Raw genomic sequence first — 19,884 nt, 5'->3', positions numbered from 1 at the left:
GACACATCATGGCAATGTCCACAAAGTGTCGGCAATGACGGAATGACGCGCTGCCTCACGTCGCTTCACGCCGCTTCTCGTCGCTTCACGTCCTCTGTTAATGTTTTTACCTGAGCACAGTTCAAATGCGACAGCTGGTTGCCAGCTGACCACTAACAGTCATGTTCTGTGTCTCTGGCTATATTCCCAACCTAAAAAACATCATGGAAAGGAAAGCAAAAATGAACTAAGCAAACATTTTTATTCCGTTATCAATATGATTAAAGAGTCATGTAATATGATCAGAATACAAACTGAGAATATGGTAAAATATTGCAACTGGAGGTGAAAAACACAAATAAAAACTCCCTGGCTCATGCATGGCACTGAGCCCATGATTTTCTATCTATTTATTTTTCTTTATTCATTCATTTTCTGACATTGTTTTTCTGTTCTCACAGCTTGCCCACCGGGTACCTTCAAGTCAACCCAGGGTCCTGGTCTGTGTCTACAGTGTCCTCCCAACAGCCGCTCCACAGCTGAGGCTGCCACCATCTGTGTGTGCCGCAACGGCTACTACCGCGGGGACGCTGATCAGCCGGATGAGCCCTGCACAAGTAAGTATATTGTATATGCATATTACATACACGACATTAACACTGTCACACACTTACATTAATGTAAGACAAGCTCCTGTAATAGGCATCCACGTATGCATTATGCATTTATATATGTGACATCAATATTGGATAGACTGGTTCATGCACATAAACCACTATGATAGAGATGGATTTTTTTTCTTCTCAGTGTCATCAAACCAGAACACGCAGTAGCATTTGAATAAGCATATATCTAGAGCCCTTGTTGTCTTCTTACTTTGGTCATAATTATTACATTGCAGGGTTTCCATCATTGACGTCTCCATCACTTTGCCGATGCGCTTCCTTTCTGTTTCCCTCACAGTTATCGCCTTCTCTCTGTCTTTCTTTCTCGCTGTTCTTTCTTTCTGTCTGCTATCATCCCCCGAAGTCCTAATTACTCAGGCAGATGCTGCGAAGCTTCGACACTGTCCTGCCGTTATCCGCTGGAGATCCAATAAGGCCTCTCGCAGCATCATAGTTATCTTAATATGATGTAAAAGAAATATGCTAAGCCTTCCTGCCATCCCCGCTGACACCCAGTTACACTGACGGAGAGCACCGTTAGACCCCAAAAAGTTTGTTTACCTCTCTTCCTTCGCTGCCACTGGGGAGTGTCTTAATGGTTCGTTCTGCTCACAATGGCTGACCTGGAAGCATTATAGGTGTGGTTATGTATTAATTTAGCCCTGATTTATTCACATAGACCTGGCTAATTGGCCTCAGGAATGAGCTGAGGACCACACTCCTTTCCTAATCGGTTCACAGCTGCACAGTGTAGCCTTCACGGCTAGAACTTGTATTGAACGCACCTCTTTGGCCATGTATCCTTTTTATAACTCTGAATAAGTGCCTCAAAGCTGCAGGGGAACCTCAGTGCAGCATGGCTGTCTGTCTGACTGTTCGAACGCTTCCCGAGTGTAACCATCAACACCTTTAGGCTTTGGATGTTCTCAACGGATGACACCCCACTTTCACCTTGAGTTTTCTCCGCCCTCCCATGGTATACTGCGTAGCTCTCTGGTGAATTGGTGAACGCTCCATCAAGTGTAGCATCTGCCTCTACCTTGAGGCCTTAAATTTTCCCCAAGCAATCTCCACAACAGCTCCCCAGTGGAGCCTCTTGAACAGATCCCTCCGGTCTGTGTTCAGTTTCCAAATGCAGCCTGTTTTTTTTTTTTTTGTTTTCAATCATGCCACTTCCTCTCTAATCTTATCATCTCTGGTCTGTTCTTTTTCCTCATCTGCTTCACACAGTTTTCCCCTCATGCGCCATACACCTTCAACCCTCTTTATGTCTTAACATTTTCAATGTAAAGCACATGTAATAAAATGTGCTATATAAATAAAATTGCTATAAACTAGTCTATTTTTGGTTTCTAATGATAACATATCCTATAGGTGCTTAGTTACTTAAGTAAGTAAAATAATAAGAAGAGAAAAAATGCCCACTATTACAATCATAATTACACAGTGCACTACAAAATAAAATATTCATTACAAGAGACTATATCTCAGTTCTTTGTAAAATGCTTTTTATCTCCCATGCATGCACTCAAAATGTCCTACTTAGAATTTTGTTTTCAACATTAACATCTTAAACCAACTTCAGTTCCTCCTCAATTTGACTTAACATTCATTTGCAACAGCACAGTCAAAGTCTTCTCTGATGGTTGAACCGTACAGCATCAGCTGAGCTTGATGCTCAGGGTGCCCTAGATCTCAACAGGGAGGGGGGGCAGTGAGATCATCCTAGTAAGAATCTCTTTAATACTGTGGGTCCTGATAAGAGCACTGCCTGAGTAGCTTAAATCAGGCCAATCTGTAGCAGCAGAAGTTGTAGCTTTAGCTCTTCACACTGGCATCACAGGCGCAGGTCCCTGTGTGCTCCAGATCAGTCTGATTAGCTTGCTGATGGATTGTCCAGCGCCCGGCTCTGTCAGCGGGGGTCTTCATGCTATGCCCCCCCCCCCCCCCCCCCCACACACACACACACACACACACACACACACTTCCCAGCCCACACCCCTACCCCCTTTTCCCTCAGGAATATGCCAAGGATGCACTTCAAACTACCCCTCCACTTCCTACCCCCTCCGTCTTTATCCCAACCTTCTGTCTTGCGCTGACTCCAGCTCAAGCCTCAGGGTGTGTTCTGTCTCGCAGCGTGAAGCCCACTCCTTTCAGCTTGGCTACCCTGCATAGTGGGCTTTGGGACAGTGGTTTGCATTGCACCGCATCCCCTCCTGGTCCCTTCTCCAGGCTCGAGGCCCCAGTCTGACGTACCTCCACCTCCCCATAGGTGTGCAAGTGTGAAAAAGAATTAATGTGTACGTGTGAGAATGTTGCCGTGGGGGGAGGTCAGCCAGCTCCAACATACTGGGCCAGTGGGTTTCTCTCAGTGTTGACTCAGAGGAGAAGAATGACAAGCTGAGTGGAAACTGAGGGGGAGTCAGGCGGAGAAAACAGCGTTGATTGCTCCGTAGGGGAGAAGGGATGCAGAGATGGAACTTCCTGGTGTGAGGAACAGTGGAGGAGAGAAAGGAGTGATGGGAAAGAAGGACTAATGACTAAGATATATGATAAATATATATATATAAAAATCCCATCAGTACTATAGGAGGGATGCGGCAAACTAGGATTTGAATCTGTACATTTGAAAGTTTAGTCTCAGAAGGAATGAGGGATTGTAGATACGGACACAATACAATGTCGTGAATATGTAAAAACAAACCACCACTGCCAGCGACTAACCGATTCATGAGGAAAATCTTTGGAATGTAACCGAATCAACATAAATATAGGGAATGAGGGGGAAAATAGGATGGTTCTGATGGGCTTCTACATTCCTGATTCGTACCACACTGGCTCTGATTTTCGTGGCTCACATGTAATACTTATATCTGTGGCCTGTCCCCTGAAAGCCTCCTTGAGCCCCGTCAAACACTGTCTACGCCTCCTAACAAAAACAAAACCCATCAAAATTCCTGACTGAAAGGAAAACGTTATCTATTTTTCCATTCTCCTCATCACCCTATTTATAATTTTTTTTCCTTCTTTGCTTGGCTGTTCACTCCTCCTCCTTTCTCCTTGTTCTGTTTTCAAAGAGAAAGAGGAGTGAGCCGTCAAAGTGCATAAATATTCTGTTCTCACTCCAAGTTTTTCTTTTTTTTTTTTTCCACTTCAACTGTGTTGTCAGTTCTGGAGTCAGTTAAGGGTGCTTCCCGGAGCTTAGCAGTCAGCTGGCCAGTTTGCTCTTTCAGTAATACTGTAGTAAATGAAGCTAAGTTAAGGTAATTGTCTGGCCTACTTTAATCCCTGTACCGACATAATGCTCCAGACTTCTATCTATATGTACATATGTTCAAAGACACCACTGGTGTCTGTTACATCTAAAGCTTGACAGATGCAGAGTCATGTTCAATTATTCCAGTTATTGTAGACAGTCATGTGGGTGTGTAGATTATTCTTTAGTCTGATAGAGAAAAGCTTTCACATATTCATATTGTATTGCAAACTGTACTGCACGCACATATTATTAGTCCTTATAACACGTTTTATTTCATATCTCACCAACCCACACAGCCCTTCTTTCTTTCTACCAGCCCCTCTGGCTGTGATAAGTATCATCACACAGGGACCTTCTGTTGGTCCCTAAAGGCCTGTTTCACATCATAAAAACAAACAGTTTGAAAGAAGTGAAGCACAGGCCTCAGACCATTCAAAAGTTCATATGGTGGATGAGTAAACAATGTGCAGAAGTGTTTATGTTAGGCACTGGGCCACTCTTTCCAAAGGGGAAAACTGGGCTGTGGTCTTTAACGGCCCTGGTGGGACCTTGAATAGCACGTCTCAATACCAGGGCAGCTATGTGTCCCTGCCTCTAAATTCACCTGCAGCAGTAGCCAGTAAGGACAGCGAGCGGCACATCATACATGTATGTACGTGAAAGAAGACATTTACAAAGACACGTAGCCCTGGAGATAATTCACATGTTGCAGAATCTTATATTTAACTGAATACCATTATTACTTGTCCAGATGAGTTACAGATACAGAGTAGCTCCTTACAATTGCAGTTTATTGTGGGGACACACGCTAATTTAAAGGTTATATAAATGAGACTTTAAACAGTGATATGATAATATAGCAGCAAACAACTATTTTCTGGGTAAAGATATAGTGGAGTAATGGTGTCCTGAGCAAAGAACAAAGTCACACACAAAGCCAAACTTCTCTGTTCTGTGTTTCGGTATCCAGTCGGGCCTCACGTGCATGTTAGTGTAGGTGAGTGCCTCCGTGTTAAACCATCGGCCCTCCCCACATTTATAAAGACACAGGAATCGCCCACAAGTGAGACTGCACAGTGCAATACGCAGTGTTCAGGTGAAAGCGACCTTGCAGAATTCCCCCCCCTGATGAAACCATGTTTTTCGGCTAAAGGCCTCCCACACTGAAAGATTTAGATCAGAGTGTAGGCAGACTGTCCATGGGGAATACCAGCTCAAATCCCAGTTGACCAGTGGACCGCCAAAACATCCAAGTTTTTACCGGTTCCGTCAGGCTCTTTATTTATATTTACCTGACCCTGAAATGACCTTTGTCCATTAGCATGGTATTTCCGTGTGGTGCAACGAGGTTTAGTCTTGTGCTGGGTGAGTCTAAACAGACCTAACTTCATCAAGTCAAGTCTGCTCAGTGATAATTAATAATTTGACTCCATGTTATTCATAAATAAGACATACCTCGACATATAAAATGTGTAATTTATGTAAGAAAATCGTCAGGTTGAAATTTTTATGATGTGCTGTATTTTTAATTATAATCTGATGTGATACAGCAGAATTATGAGTTACATTCTGGTGAAATTTTAGAAGGGTGTCTCAGAAACATTAAGTTGTTAGAAAACAAATTTGCAAACTCTCTCTAAATAGTCGCAAAGATGGGATTTCTATAGGATATTGTCAGTTTATGCAATCATTTAAACAGCTTACACAGACTCTTCCTTGAATCACAGTTTTGGCAGCAATGGCATTGTTGTTGAATGTAAACACAAGCAAGTCTGAGAACAAGCATATTAACCACAAGAATAAAACAAACTAAAGGCAGCCAATAAAATGCTATAACATTTCATTTTCACTTCAAATTGTTTGTGCTACAATGCTAGTTATATACTAAATATTTAAAGATGACATGACTTTTACTACTTCCACATATTCAACCTACAAAGGCGCGTCATCTGGCTGCATGTTTGCCTTGCTGTGCATTTGTGCTTCCCTGAACAACAATATTGATTTCTTAGCTGGTCTGCACTCTCCTTTCCATTTGGTCATTTAGTCTCATCATGTGCCACTGAGATTGCCTTAGCTCTTTAAAAGGGAACAAACAATGTGGCTGGCTGGGAAGACAGGGTTCACCAGAGCACCAGTCACATTTATATTCCCCTTAAAATCGTTTGTATCAGTTTTATTTTTATACTGCCGAATCATAACATACACTATCTGAAGGCACTTTACAGAGTAAGGTCAAGAGTAAGGGACAGAGGTGAAGGAGGAGACACCAGGAACCACTATATACAGTATGCTGTTGTACTAAAGCACTGTCAGACTGGTTGTTAATGGTAATAATAATAATAATAATGGTAATAATAGGTGCCGCAATGATAGCAACAAATAGTAATTATAACAATAATAAAAACAATAATATTGATAATGAGTGTTGTGTAGTAGATGCATATTATGCATCAATTTATGTGTTTCTGATAATATTGATTAAAGGACGCATATATAGGATGAAAAGTGTCGATCCTATCACGGAACCCTGTGGAACTCCATGAATAGCTTTTGTGTGCATGGAAGAGTCATTGTATCTATCATTGTATTGTATCCATTCAGTAAATATGACTTAAACCAGCCTAGTACAGTTTCTTTGACATGTCCAAGTTTCTGTAATAAAATCTTGTGATCGATGGTGTTAGTTGCAGCACTAACACCTAGGAGGATAAGTATAGAGACGAGTCCATTGTCCTAGACCAAAAGAAGACCATTGATAACTTTTACTGGAGCTGTTTCTGCACTATGATGTTCTCTAAATCCCGACTGAAAGTTTCAAACATGCCATTCCTATGCACATTGGAGTGGCATTCAGTAGAGCACATACCTCCGACAAGGCCAAACAATCCCACACATGTCTATGTGATCCAGTTTATTATCTGGATCTGTGATTGTTGTGATTGCACCAGTAAAATGGAGCCCTTACTGCATCGTTAATACATGTCAGACAGGTACAGCGGCTGCTTGGAGATAATGTTTTGCCACTATAAACTAAGTGAAAGAACATGTATGTAAGCATACCAAATCTGATTGGCATAGCTAAATGAACTCCAGCTGAAAGCCTGTAAGTAACATTCTCAGCAAATTAAATCCTATGGCAAATTACAACAGCCGAAGGCTACAGTAATAGTCTACAAATCACTGGTTAAGTGGCAGTCACATTTGATTTCTTGTGCTGTCCCTGCATATGTGGAGCCTGGTTGTATTTGGGATGAAGGAGTGTGACGCTTCCTTCACACCTCAACCTGGAAGTGTTTTTTTTTTCCCCCCACCGTTGTATGAATACATTGATATAGACAGCGCAGACACAGATACATGGAAACAGGTAGTTCAAGCATGTATATTTGTGCCACATGCATTTTCCACATGAGCAGATGTGCATTGCTTTTCACTGCAATGCAAGTTTAGGGGCAAGTGCATGTACGTGATTAATGGCACAGAGGATACAAGCAGTGTGAGTAACATATGCCTATTGTTCGGCACCCAAGGGAAACAGCTGAAGTGCTGCCAATTCCCTCATAAAGACCGTTCCTACTAAAACACACATCCACATACAGTACACCTGGTAGCATTCAAGGACCAAATTATGTACCATTTGACCATGTATTTGGAGCACTAGCGGTCCTCCCAGCCCAGCCATAATAATCACACTATGGGGTTCACGCCTTTCCTGTCACTGACCTCTTTGTCGTTGGGGTGCTGAGCCGCAGTCGCAGCAGTAACAGTGCCGTTCCCTCACCCTTGTGTGTTCCGTTGCTTTGTCCCAGTTCCCCAGGGCTATCCCACATGGGTTTGCAGCAACAATGATTAATTGTGTCGGTGTTGACTGAAGTAACTATCCGCCCCATGCCCACACAAATAGGAAACTCAAGTGCTGCATCATAATATACTTAAATATCTATATGTATTGTCATATTTTTCTCATGGGCAAAAACAAAGGAGAAGAGGAAAGGAAATATGTTAGAGAGCTGAATAATTCTTCAAAGGGTCTCTAGAGTTGAATGATTCTTTAGTTTCACAGTAGTCATGTATCGAGAAATGAGTCAGTTTAAATTCTCTTTTAATGATAAAGGTCAAGCTTTATGAAGAATAAATTGGAACCAGATCAGCTCTGCAGGGCAGCCTCACTCAACCCTAGGCAGCACTGACTAAGGACTTTGGTGAGCTTCTCCATTATTGGCAGCGTCTGGTATCTGAGAGGGAAGAGCTGTTTCTGAGCAGCCGCGGGGATATAGTCTCGATTAAGCAGAATTCTGCACTGCCATTTGAACAGATTTCAACTCTTAAAGAATTGTGCTGCAATTGCAGGAGGCTGAACAAGCCACTTCTCTGCCCCCTAATATTTAGCCACCACTCAAGCAAAAAAAAAAAAAAAAAAAGTTTTATTATAACTTCATTTCTCTCTCTATATTGCCTTAAAGTTTCTACTCCAGCTGCGGGCTATGAGGGAGTGAATGGGAGCGTGAATCTCCAGAGCCACTTGGATAAGAATACTCCATGCAACACTGCATTTTGCTAAATAACCAATGGTTGATAGACACAAATGTTTCGCTGTATGATCTCTCTGGGTATGAATGGAATAAATTAGAATTCCAATTGTGCTGAAGATGAAGAAAAAGAAGTAAAAGTTGCTCTTAGACAACAACATTTATATTTATTACAGGTTGTAAATTGGCTATATTGACAAAACAGTAGACAGCTGTATAAAGCAAGTTTTTTCTTTTTTCTTTAAAAGCAATGCAGTATTTTGCTTTAAAGATCATGACAGCTCGCCTTTGTCTTACATCTTTTCTCTGTACGTTTTACAGGTGTCCCATCCAGCCCAAGGAATGTGATCTCCATTGTGAATGAAACCTCTGTGATCCTGGAGTGGCATTCCCCCAGGGAGACGGGTGGCCGCGACGATGTCGTCTACAACATAGTTTGCAAGAAGTGTCGCACCGACCGGCGCTCCTGCTCCCACTGCGACGACAACGTGGATTTCGTCCCGCGACAGCTGGGTCTGACTGAGACCAGAGTGTTCATCAGCAACCTGTGGGCTCACACCCTCTACAGCTTCGAGATACAGGCTGTCAATGGAGTTAGTAATAAGAGCCCGTATCCCGCCCAGCATGTCTCCATAGACATCACCACCAATCAGGCCGGTAAGTGGCAGCTGTGGCTAGGTGTGATGACGCTAATGATGATGTTGCGGTGGTAGTGATGATGATGATGATGTTTATACTGAATCATTTGCAATATCATCATCGTTGTCGTGTAACTTTACATACTGCCATTGCTGTTTTTTTTAAATCCCTCCTCTGTAAGCAATCTACTTTTCACTCTGCCTTCATTTGATTTTTATTTCACACTTCTCAAATAGCAAATCCTACAATTATTGCATCTTCAACTCAAAATGCTCATTCCAGAAATCCTTGCTTTCACAACACAAGTCATTTATGCAACCTCTTTGCTGAGGCTGAAGGCTGGTTGCTTCACAGACACATCTCTTTGTTGTTTAGTTTGGTCTTTGTTTAATGAGACTTTGTTTTGAGAGCAAAGCTGCACGGCAAGTCAGTACTCCTCACTTCACGGAAGGCTACACCCCAGTTGAAACCTGTCTTTAAACCTTCCGATTTATGCGCTGAAACACTCCTGCTCTTTGGATTAACACAAAGTAACGAGATTTAATCTTATGTCATTTTGTCCCTTTCACATATTTGAGTTACATTAAGCATTTCGATGGTGTGACCCATGAAGCCACCATTTCTTTGTTGCATTGGTCTAAGCTTTGCTGACAGCAGCCACAGACGTGTTGGACTGCAGGTTTCACCTTTAGTGTTGTATAACAGCTGTCCACGTTCAACTCTGTTCACTGTTCAATACTTTAATGTCAGACTGGACCGCACCCAAGATAGATACATGGACAGCTGCTGTTTTCAGGCCAAGTTGAAATATTCTTCACTCCTTCTCTCTCTCTCTCTCTCTCTCTCTCAGAATCTCTCCTCTTCTCTCTTCTCTCATCTCGTCTCTCTTCTCTCTCTCTCTCTCTCTCTCTCTCTTCTGTCTGTCCTCTATCTCCTTGTCTGTCCCTCTCTATGTTTGTGTTTGTGTGTGTGTGTGTGTTTGTGTGTGCGTGCATGTGTGCGCATGCCCTGCCTTTGCCTGTGATGGATCTGAGCCCAGCCAATGAAAATGACCTTCATCCTGTTATTTCTCTCTCTCTCTCTCTCTCTCTCTCTCTCTCTCTCTCTCTCTCTCTCTCTCTCTCTTCCCTCTCTTTCTCCCTGTCTGTTTCTCTGCATGTTTGTGCGTGCATGTGTGCTCATCCTCTAACTGAGCCTGTGATGGGATCTGAGCCCAGCCAATGGAAATGACAGGTGGAGGATATTGTCTTTGCCGATCCTTTTTTTTTTTTCTTGCTACAGCGTGTTTCATGCTCTTGTAGGTCTTTGACTTGTATACAAAGGCGCCTATCAAGGGACAAATATTGACCAAGTGAAAAATTTAAATGAGGCTGTCTTCATTTTTCTGTGGATGAGGCGGACCGTAGAAATTGCAGCGTGAGCTTGTGGGACCTAATAACAGACATGAAGTGGAGTTACAGTGTGGCAAAAGACAAGCGATTTTTGGTTGAGTTCATGCTGGCGAGGTTCCCGTGACGAAAGAGTCACAAGTTTGTCAGCTTGGGTTCCTGGAACCCTTTGTCGGTCATGCGCTGTGATTTTCTGTGTCATGTTTTCTGTCACGTACAGTGAGCATTGGTGTCAGCAAATACATATTCAGATTCAGTGATGAAACATCTAATGTCAAATGAGTTCAGAATTACTGGTTTTACATTTCTGCTTCGTAGAATGAACTTTACTTCACATTTATCTCAAAGACTGGTGAGGAAGAAAGGGCTTCATCCAGATCTCTTTTGTATAGGAGTACATTTTGAAATTAAATTTGGCCCGGTTGGTAGAGGGCATACCGTGTTTGATTATGGCGAGGAATGTAATGATCAACTGAACTTGTCTTTGTCTGAGAATGAGTCAGGGAGGAGTGGGAGGGAAGATAGGGCAGGAAGGAGAAAGCAGGCGCCTTTTTTTTTTTTTTTTTTTTTTTTTGACCAGACTGCTAGATTTTGACAGTGAAGGAGAAGAAAATGAGGGAGTAAATAGGTCTGATTATCAGGGTGGCCTAATGGTGCTGACTGTCCCCATTTGACAGGCTAATAGCACACTTGACAGATAGATGTAGAAGAAGCAATGCCCAGGCCTATTGTTGAAGTCTGCTTCAGTAATGAGGTGTCTGCCAGTAATCTGCCAGGCCTATGTCCAGCCTTATGTGGCCCTTTGTAGCCAGATAATTGCACTGTTCCTCGTTTCGACGGGGGGGGGGGGGTTCATTGGCAGGACACTGAAGAGGCAGAAGAGTCCAGAAGGGATTATTGTTAATAATGCATTTCAAAATCTAAAAGTAGAGACACTGTTTAAAATGTATTTTGTTGGTTTACTTCACTAAGACCGTAGCACTGATAAATACAACCTGTTGCCATTTTCGAGAACCTTTAAATCCTCCTGTCCGTTTATTTGGTGTGTTCGTGACCTGCGCCCCTGCATCACGCGAGGGTGGGAGAGGTGGCGTAATAAAATACGAGATCCATGTAAATGAAGTAGCAACAGGAGAGCTGTCGGTATTATATCAAAACTGAGCCCCGAGGTAAATTCCCAGTCCAACGTCAATCATACATGAAATGGGACCATCAATCCATTATACCAATACACCACTCACTGAGCACTTTATTAGGAAAACCATACTAATACCATAGGCACCAGCAGTCATGTCACAGTGTCATGGAGATCACATTTTCTCCCCATTTGGATGTTTGATGTGAACATTGACTGAAGCTCTTAAACTGCATGATTTATGCATTGCACTGCTGCCCAGTGATTGGCTGATTGGATAATTGCATAAATAAGTAGATGTTCAGTGAGTGTATTGTAAATCTTGCAAATGGTAAGTGATTGTTAATGTGAAAAAAAAACCCAAAACAAACAACTATAATCCAGATAAATACATAAGCACTGCTTTTCAGCTGGTATTGATGTCTATATAAAAACAAACTGTTCCTACATCTCACTTTTAAAGCAGCAATTTGAAGCGATCAAAACCCTGCTGAAAAATATTTGATTGTTTCAGCATCAGAACTATCAGACAACTTTAGCACTTACCTGCGAGACAAAATTACAGGTTGGCACTGTTTGGACTTAACAGATGAACAATACACAACTCTAATTTCAAATAATGCCCTATCCATGCCAGACCCAAGACTGCCATTAAAACAGACAGATTTCTTTGTTTATGTGACCATTTTTATGCGCATCAGGGGAATGCACAGGTGCACAGCTATCCAGGATATGAAAGTTGAAATTGGTCCATTAATACATTAATTGCAATTCGGTTTTAAATTGGAATTATCTATCCACAAAACGTGACTCTGGAAAGCTACAGATTCAGAGTCTGTTGTATTAAACACACAATGCTGTGGAACTGTGCGTACAAACCCTGGTAGCATTGAACATTGTACATTTTTAATGCATACGATTGATCCTCAGTGTACTAACATTCCTTAATGAAATTAATTACTTAATGGTTAGTTCATAATAACAAGACATTTTTACCATTTCTATTTTGTTTTTTCTTAGTTTTTAAAGTTGAGTACATATAGCTGAAATAATGTGGCACAGTTAATGGTAAAGGGTTCTCCTCTAAATCCATCTTGGTGCTGCTTCGCAAGGTGAGTCTTTTTTGTCATGTGCCATTGTGCTGAGCACAGCTGTTGAAAGAAGGCTTGAGATGGGTAATATGATTGCTTAGCAGATAATAATTAGCCAAGATACCCCAACATCAACACACAAGATTCCAATTTATTTTCCATTCCACACAACATTCACGGATATACCTCCGCTTAACAACAGTAAAGTAAATTTGTATTTGTATATGCACTCAGTATGTGCACATAATGAAGCAGCGATAGCAGACGTCCCTGTGACCATCTAATGAAAATTACAGTACATCTCTGTTTAAACGACCATTTCACCAATTCCTAACCTTATCTGAATCCAAAACCGTTATATTGATGGGAACCCCGAAACATATAACAGATGAAGGCCAAGGAAAAGTGGAGAGGTCAAAGCCTAAGTTTAAATTTTTGTAGTTTCAAAGTCTCACAGTTCTGTCTTGTTAAAAGAATGACAAAAGGGTTATACCAATGTCAGTATGCTCAAAACAACATCATCAGGTTTGGGATTTACAGGGAAAAATGCAGCCTTCCCATACCATTGAAAAGGGTAATGGTATATTATTACCCCTCTAGTACTATAAGGGTGTCAACATATGAGAGAACAGATCAGTGAAGTGGTCCTTTAAGTCAGATTACTAAGGAAAGAAAAAGTTTGTACCTGTCTCAATGGAGTCTTGCCTTTTCGACTTGGCATGGCTTTAGTGTGGACTGTTGGGAGATTAAGGAAAACCAAGAGACCACCTATAAAACAGTAAGGCAGCAGTAGTTAGACAGGTTGTGGTGTAAATTGACCATGAGAAGACAAAGGTGAGAGGAGGAAAAGGAGAGCGAGGATGAAGAGGAGGAGAGGAGGAAATAATGGAGGTGAGGAGGGAGTTGAAGGGATTTAGTGTGAATCACCGAAGAGGTCGTTTAACTGCCCTCGAACCTAGTGTGTGTGTCTGGGAGGAGGGACTGATCAATAGTGTGATTTAGGAGTTCATTCACGGCCTGTGCTCTCCAGGAGATTCACGCACACACACATATAGATACAGACACACAAAGGTTATATAAGGCCCGCCTCGGAGGCCATCATTCACACCTGACCTGAATTAAGTCATATTTATCTATGTTAGCTATTGAAAAATAGCTATTTTATGTCTCTTTGTGAATTAGGATGGTTTAATTTAAGGCGGGAAGAGACACTCTCTGCTTCTAGTGAATTTATTAAAATGCTAAACGACCACAAAGATGAATACGTATGGTTGTCACGCAGGCAATGAAAGTACTTGAAGTGAAAACTACAGACAGAGCAGCCATGTTTTCCTTATGTAATCCATCCTGGACACTTAACCCACATCCACCACTGCCTCAGATGAAGAGGGTGTTTTTCATCCTTTACACATTTTACAACTCCTTTCTGCTGAGTGGTTATGCGGGGGTGGTTTGGTGAACAATTCATGAGAAAAAAAAGTCCATAAATCTTATGACTGGTGCTATCTTTTTCAACTAATGCCTGATGCTCAACAGTTCTATGATCTTACTGGCACAGCCTTCTTGACCTAGATTATGTGCCAACAATCCCTCAGACCACAGAATGCCAAGTATATCTACAAACAATCCTCCTCCACTTAGCTGCTCTGTTTAGAGCGCTATTCCCACAGAAATGCAAACATCACTATCCTTGGCCTTCTATGGGCAAGTCCGACCGAGTGGGTTTCATTCAGGATACCGGGATGCAATGCGCTGGACTGAAATCCAAACAACCAGATGAATTAAAGAGATCTGCGCTCTGTGGGGCTCTAAAATCAGACGAGATGTTAGGCAAACATGTCTGTGGAGGGTATTCAAGACACTACTCATTATGTCTTTTCGGTTTACAGCCCACAGATTCTTCCCATTTGTTTTCTGGGGGTTTGCCTTTTTTTTTTTTTTTCTTGTTTCTCCCCTCTCACTGCCACCTCTATGTATCCGAGCTGGAGTGTCCAAGAGTTTCATCATCTGAGACGGTTCTTCTGGCTCTCTCTGAGTGCCATTTTTATTTCATTTGATGCCTGTTCTCATAAATTTTGGATCCTGTCCCTGGACCCAGAGAGTGAGGTATTAGCTGCAGGCAAAAATAATAAAAGTGTGGGTTTGAATGCTACTGAGGTCCTTTGTCAATTATGATGACTTCATATAGTGTTTTAAGTGACAGTAGGAGTAAGTGTGAGTTTGTCTGTGTGTCAAAGTATGCTCATGCGGTGCACTAAAGAGAAAGAACAAATTCTATACAGTGCATTAAAATGTATTCCGAACCCTTCACTTTTTCCACATTTTGTTTTGTTGCAGCCTTGTGATAAAATTGTTTAAATTCATTTTTTCCCTCACCAATCTACATTTAAACAGAATGTAATTCAAATTTGTTAAAAAGGAAACACAACACAAGTGTTCAGGCCCTTTGAAATTTAGCTCAGGTGTCTCCCATTTCTCTTGAAATGAGTCCACCTGTGGTAAATTGAATCGCACATGATTTGGAAAAGCACACACCATCTCTCTATAAGGTCTGACAATGAATATCAGAGCAAAAACCAAGCCATGAGGTGGAAGAAACTGCCCGCAGGGCTCAGAGACAGGATTGGTGTCTAGGCACAGATCTGGGGAAGGCTAGGGAAAAAAAAAAACAAAAAAACATGAGCAATATCCCAAGAGCACAGTGGCCTCTATAATTCTTAAATGGATGAAGTTTGGAACAACCAGGACTCCAGACAGAAGCGTCTCCTCAGTGAAAGTTTGCAACAAAAAAAAACTCTCTGTGACTGTGAGAAACAAGATTCTTTGATCTGGTGAAACCAAGATTGAACTGTTTGGCCTCAGTTCTAAGCATCACGTCTGGAGGAAACCAGCCACCTTTCATCACCTGCCCAATACCATCCCAACAGTGAAGCGTGGTGGTGGCAGCATCAGGCTTTGGCGGTGTTTTTCAGCAGGAGGGACAGGGAGAAACTGAACGGAGCTATCTTTCATGTAAACTTGGTCGAGAGTACTCGGGACCTCAAACTGGACAGGCTGTTCACCTTCCAACAGGGCAATGACCTGAAGCAGACAGCCAAGACAACACAGGAGTGGCTTAGGGACAACTCTGTGAATGTCCTTGAGCGGCCCAGCCTAGAGCCCCGACTTGAACCCAATCGAACATCTCTGGAGAGACCTGAAAATAGCTGTCCACCGACCGTCCCCATCCAATCTGACAGAGATTGAAAGGATCTGCAGTGAAGAATGGCAGAAAATCCTCAAAAACAGGTGTGCAAAGCTTTGCGGGGTCATACCCAAGAAGACTTTAGGCTATAATCGCTGCCTAAGGTGCTTCAACTAAGTACTGAGTAAAGGCTCTCAATACTTATGTCAATGTGATAGTTCACTTTAGATTCTGTTTTCTCTTTGTCATTATGGGGAATTGAGTGTAAACTGATGAGGTGAAAAATTAATTTAAACGATTTTAGCATGAGGCTGCAACATAAGAATATGAAGGAAAAAAAAAAGGAAAGCATCTGAATACTTTGCGAATGCACTGTATGTGTCCGTGAAACGTGTTAATGCACAGAAAGTTGAATGGGCTTCGGCGGTAAGATCAACTGACCAATTATAGTGCAACTTTATGTCCAGTCATTTCACTGACAGTAACCGATGCAGAGCAGGAACTTCCAGCTGGGAATTCAGATGTGAAAGCAGCTCAACCGCAACACATGCATGAGGAACAGACAGCTGCCTGCACTCAAGTCCTATCCCAGTAAATCTCACAATGAGAAAGAGGCCACACTGACAGGGGAGGGAGAGAGCAGGCGACTTAAAACTATTATTGGTTACTTTATATGGACCACATATAGTGTGAATATAATACGAGTGGAACTTCGTGGGGCTACTACTCAGCCTGTGAAAACGGTTGTATAATGTCTTCCGTTGTTCTGGAGGAAGCTTTGTCAAGTCTGAGAAAATAACCCCAGTGATGTCATCTGGGTCGTTTTGGCTTGGCCTCAGATATTTAACACAAACTCAGTGTTACAAACTGGGGGGGTGTGGACTTTGAAAGAAAGATGCGGACATTTACAAGACAGGCAGTGTCTAACAATAACACACGTGACTCAGAGTCAGGATATCTCTGCACTGTGAGCCCCCAGTTTTATGGAAGTGCAATACTATATAACTTTAGTATTGTCTTTTAGTATGTGGAACAGCACATTTGATGCACTGACCCTTCACCACATGATATGAATGATGATGACTGTACACTGGAGGTACAATGATGAAAACAGAGGCTCAGGTCTGTGCCAGACATGTAAAATGATGCACCGACTCATCTGTATTCCACAGTAGATTAATCATACTAAGGTAAAGAAGCTTTTCGTTCTTTCATCACGTTCTTTCGCACTCCCTCTTTCTTCTTTTTTTCTCTCTCCATCGCTGTCTCCCCTTTCCTTTTTCTCTCCCTCTCTCTCTGTCTCGGCCAGACACTGGGAGGCTTTGACTTTGATTAATGGTGAGCCAAGCTCTGCATTAAAAGCCAGGGGCAGCAAGTGGGGCCAGATAAAAGTGGAGCACAGGAGCAAGGGATGGGAGGGATGGAGGGAGGAGAGAGGAGTGCAGGACACAGTCACCAATCACTGTCAGCATCATCGTCCCAGGGTGACAGTGGGGGGACGCAGTTGGAGGGGACAGCGGTGCTTCATTGGGCTGAACCTCACCCTCATACAGGCACGACACATTGTCTCTGACAGGCTCTTCACACATAGACTACTAGGACACAGACACACATACAATTGCACATGCTCTTTATCTGTCTTTCTCCTGCTTTTCCTCCTCAAAAACATGGCCAGTGTCTGTCCAGTGGGAAAGCCAGTGAGAAAAGTTATTTGTTTTTTTTAACCGGGAGTGAGAATTTGTGTTGTAAGGGTCGAGGTTTATAATAAAGGGTAGCTACTTTATAATTCAGAACTTAAACTTGTTAGCCTCATAATCAGACCACATTGCCGTTTTGTTTTCACTTCTTTATGCAGGCAGAAATTGTGTTGATGCCAACTAGGGTTACCTCAGTTATTAGTCAATAGTAACTTACATGTGCGTCCTGTCCTTGTTGTTCTGAGATCTCAATCCTTAATTTCACCGGCAAAGCTCTGGTGGCCTCGGTTGTTTCTGGGGTTAAGAGCCATCAGTGGACACAACACCAGACCCATTTAGAATCTAAAAATATCTCAGAGATGTGGGTGATGATTCAGGGGTCTCAACCCGGAGTATACACTTACACACATTTAGCCATTGGACACTTGAAAACATGCTTAAAAAATTCTCCATGGTAAAAAAGAACTGTATCGGGACCGGGGCTTAGTTGCTGGGGCTGTGGAAATACCTCTCCTCCACAGCCCCTTTTTCCACTGCAGTAATTTCTGTGTGGAGTGCCTTTCCCTTGGGTCTGTCAGGAACAGTGTGTGCCTGTGGCCGGTAATTGATAATGCAGCCCAGGCAGCCCTAGCCCTGGTCAGTGGAGCGTGAACCAGCCTGAGAGGCAGAAAGGCTGAAGTGCAACAAGGTGAAGCTTAGCCCTCACACTCTCTGTCGAGGGTATGAGAGAGGGAGAGAGAGAGAGGGATGAGGAAAGGAGGGCAGGAGGTGAGAGCCAAGGGAAGGTAGATGGAACAGAATCCATTCACACTGACAGGATAAATAGAGCCCATTCATTTGTTTACATTTTAATTTTTGTCATATCGAAAAGAAATATCCTAATGAAAAATTGTAGAATAATCCTTCTTTCCCACAAAACAGAATGTAGAAGCAATCGCAAGTACTGAAAAGGTCAGGGGTTTCTCTCCTTACACTTTCTCTCCTGTGACCGTGGAGCACTTATGCGAGGGTGAAGTGTGGCGCGAACGAAAAGAAATAAAGTATCCACTAAGGACCCTGATTTAAAAACAGCATCGTTTTGTTGAGAGAGGGTGCCATTCGCTGACTTTTGAATGGAGGAGTTATTCACAAAGATGGTGAGTGGAGACCAGGTGGAGCGATGACTAGGCCTCAGCAGCGAGCAGGCCGAGAGCCAGGAGGCTATTAGGCACAAAATGTGGAGCACGGGCTTGTGTGGGGCTGTATTTATGCCTGCAGATACGAGGGTGGAGATTCCTTTTCAGCGCTGTATACAAACACCGAGGCTTTGAACTTCATGCGAATAGCCGTGGAATGAGTTTTTAATCAAACGTACTTGTGTATTCACAAATTGGTTTGATGAGTAAATTTCGGTCGGTGTCGTCTTTTAACTTTAGATAGCACAGAGGAAGAGTTTGTGATTATACAGTAGATTTTGGGCATGTTCACAGTTCCTATTAAAAAGGGTGATTTCTACATAGAAGCCAAGCAATTTGTATTTTTATTTCATATTTTGTCACATTTATTGAAAACAGATTTATGTTGTAATTATCTGTAATTTTATCTTTATCATCGATTGATGTATTCATCAAGGATCTACTTAGATCTCAAGTCCCCTATATCATTAAATAGTCATATCTAAATAAGCTGATTTAAAGTTTTTAAAAAATATGTATTCTTGGGTATTAATTTTGAACAGTTCAATAGTCAAAAACTGCTAGCAACATGAGCAAATCAGACTCTGATTCAACTGTCATTAATCCTGACATGAAAGTATGAGAGTGAGCCTCACGCACTTCAAACTGGCAGTGGGGAGTACAGGGAAAAACACAAAAACAGAAATCTCTGAATTGTAAGAACCAAAACTGTTCGAACTCTGGCAGAAAAAACCCCATCATACATACTAAGAAGCTGATAAGCTTAGCATCACCAGTGAAAGTCAATGAAGTTCCACCAGTAAAATAACCTTTATCTTGATCAGCAGGGATCCCAGTGATCCAGTGTGTGATGATTTGGACTGTGTAGATTTTCTGCAGTTGTGTCAGAGCTGACAGGTTTAGGCAAGGCCTGAACTCCCAGTCAGTGCGAGCCAGCACTGACTGTGACATTTAGGAACTTGTCAGCGTTCCTTAGATTATGCATATTAACACAACAAATAGAGGTAGAAAAGTGAATATCAGCACCAGAGGAGAAAGTCTGGGGGTATTGAAATATCTTGACACTACAGTCAGCATGACAAGATAGCTGTGGATATGTTGAATGTCAACAGTGAGAAAAAATCTGCCAAGGTATGATAG

The 19,884-nt window shown here is 42.3% G+C and overlaps 1 protein-coding gene across 1 annotated transcript in view; it reads left to right on the top strand.

Annotated features, from left to right (window-relative positions):
* Positions 1–19,884, top strand: part of LOC111228765 (ephrin type-B receptor 1) — a 173,119-nt gene that overhangs the window by 110,951 nt on the left and 42,284 nt on the right. Inside the window, exons 4-5 of the mRNA XM_022754790.1 lie at positions 441–596; positions 8,757–9,092. Of these exons, the coding sequence (XP_022610511.1) occupies positions 441–596; positions 8,757–9,092 (492 nt within the window). The remainder of the gene's footprint in view (positions 1–440; positions 597–8,756; positions 9,093–19,884) is intronic.

Source organism: Seriola dumerili, unplaced genomic scaffold, assembly GCF_002260705.1.
Source record: "Seriola dumerili isolate Sdu_G_001 unplaced genomic scaffold, Sdu_1.0 BDQW01000226.1, whole genome shotgun sequence".
NCBI lineage: Eukaryota > Metazoa > Chordata > Actinopteri > Carangiformes > Carangidae > Seriola > Seriola dumerili.
This window is presented reverse-complemented; position numbering and strand designations above follow the sequence as displayed.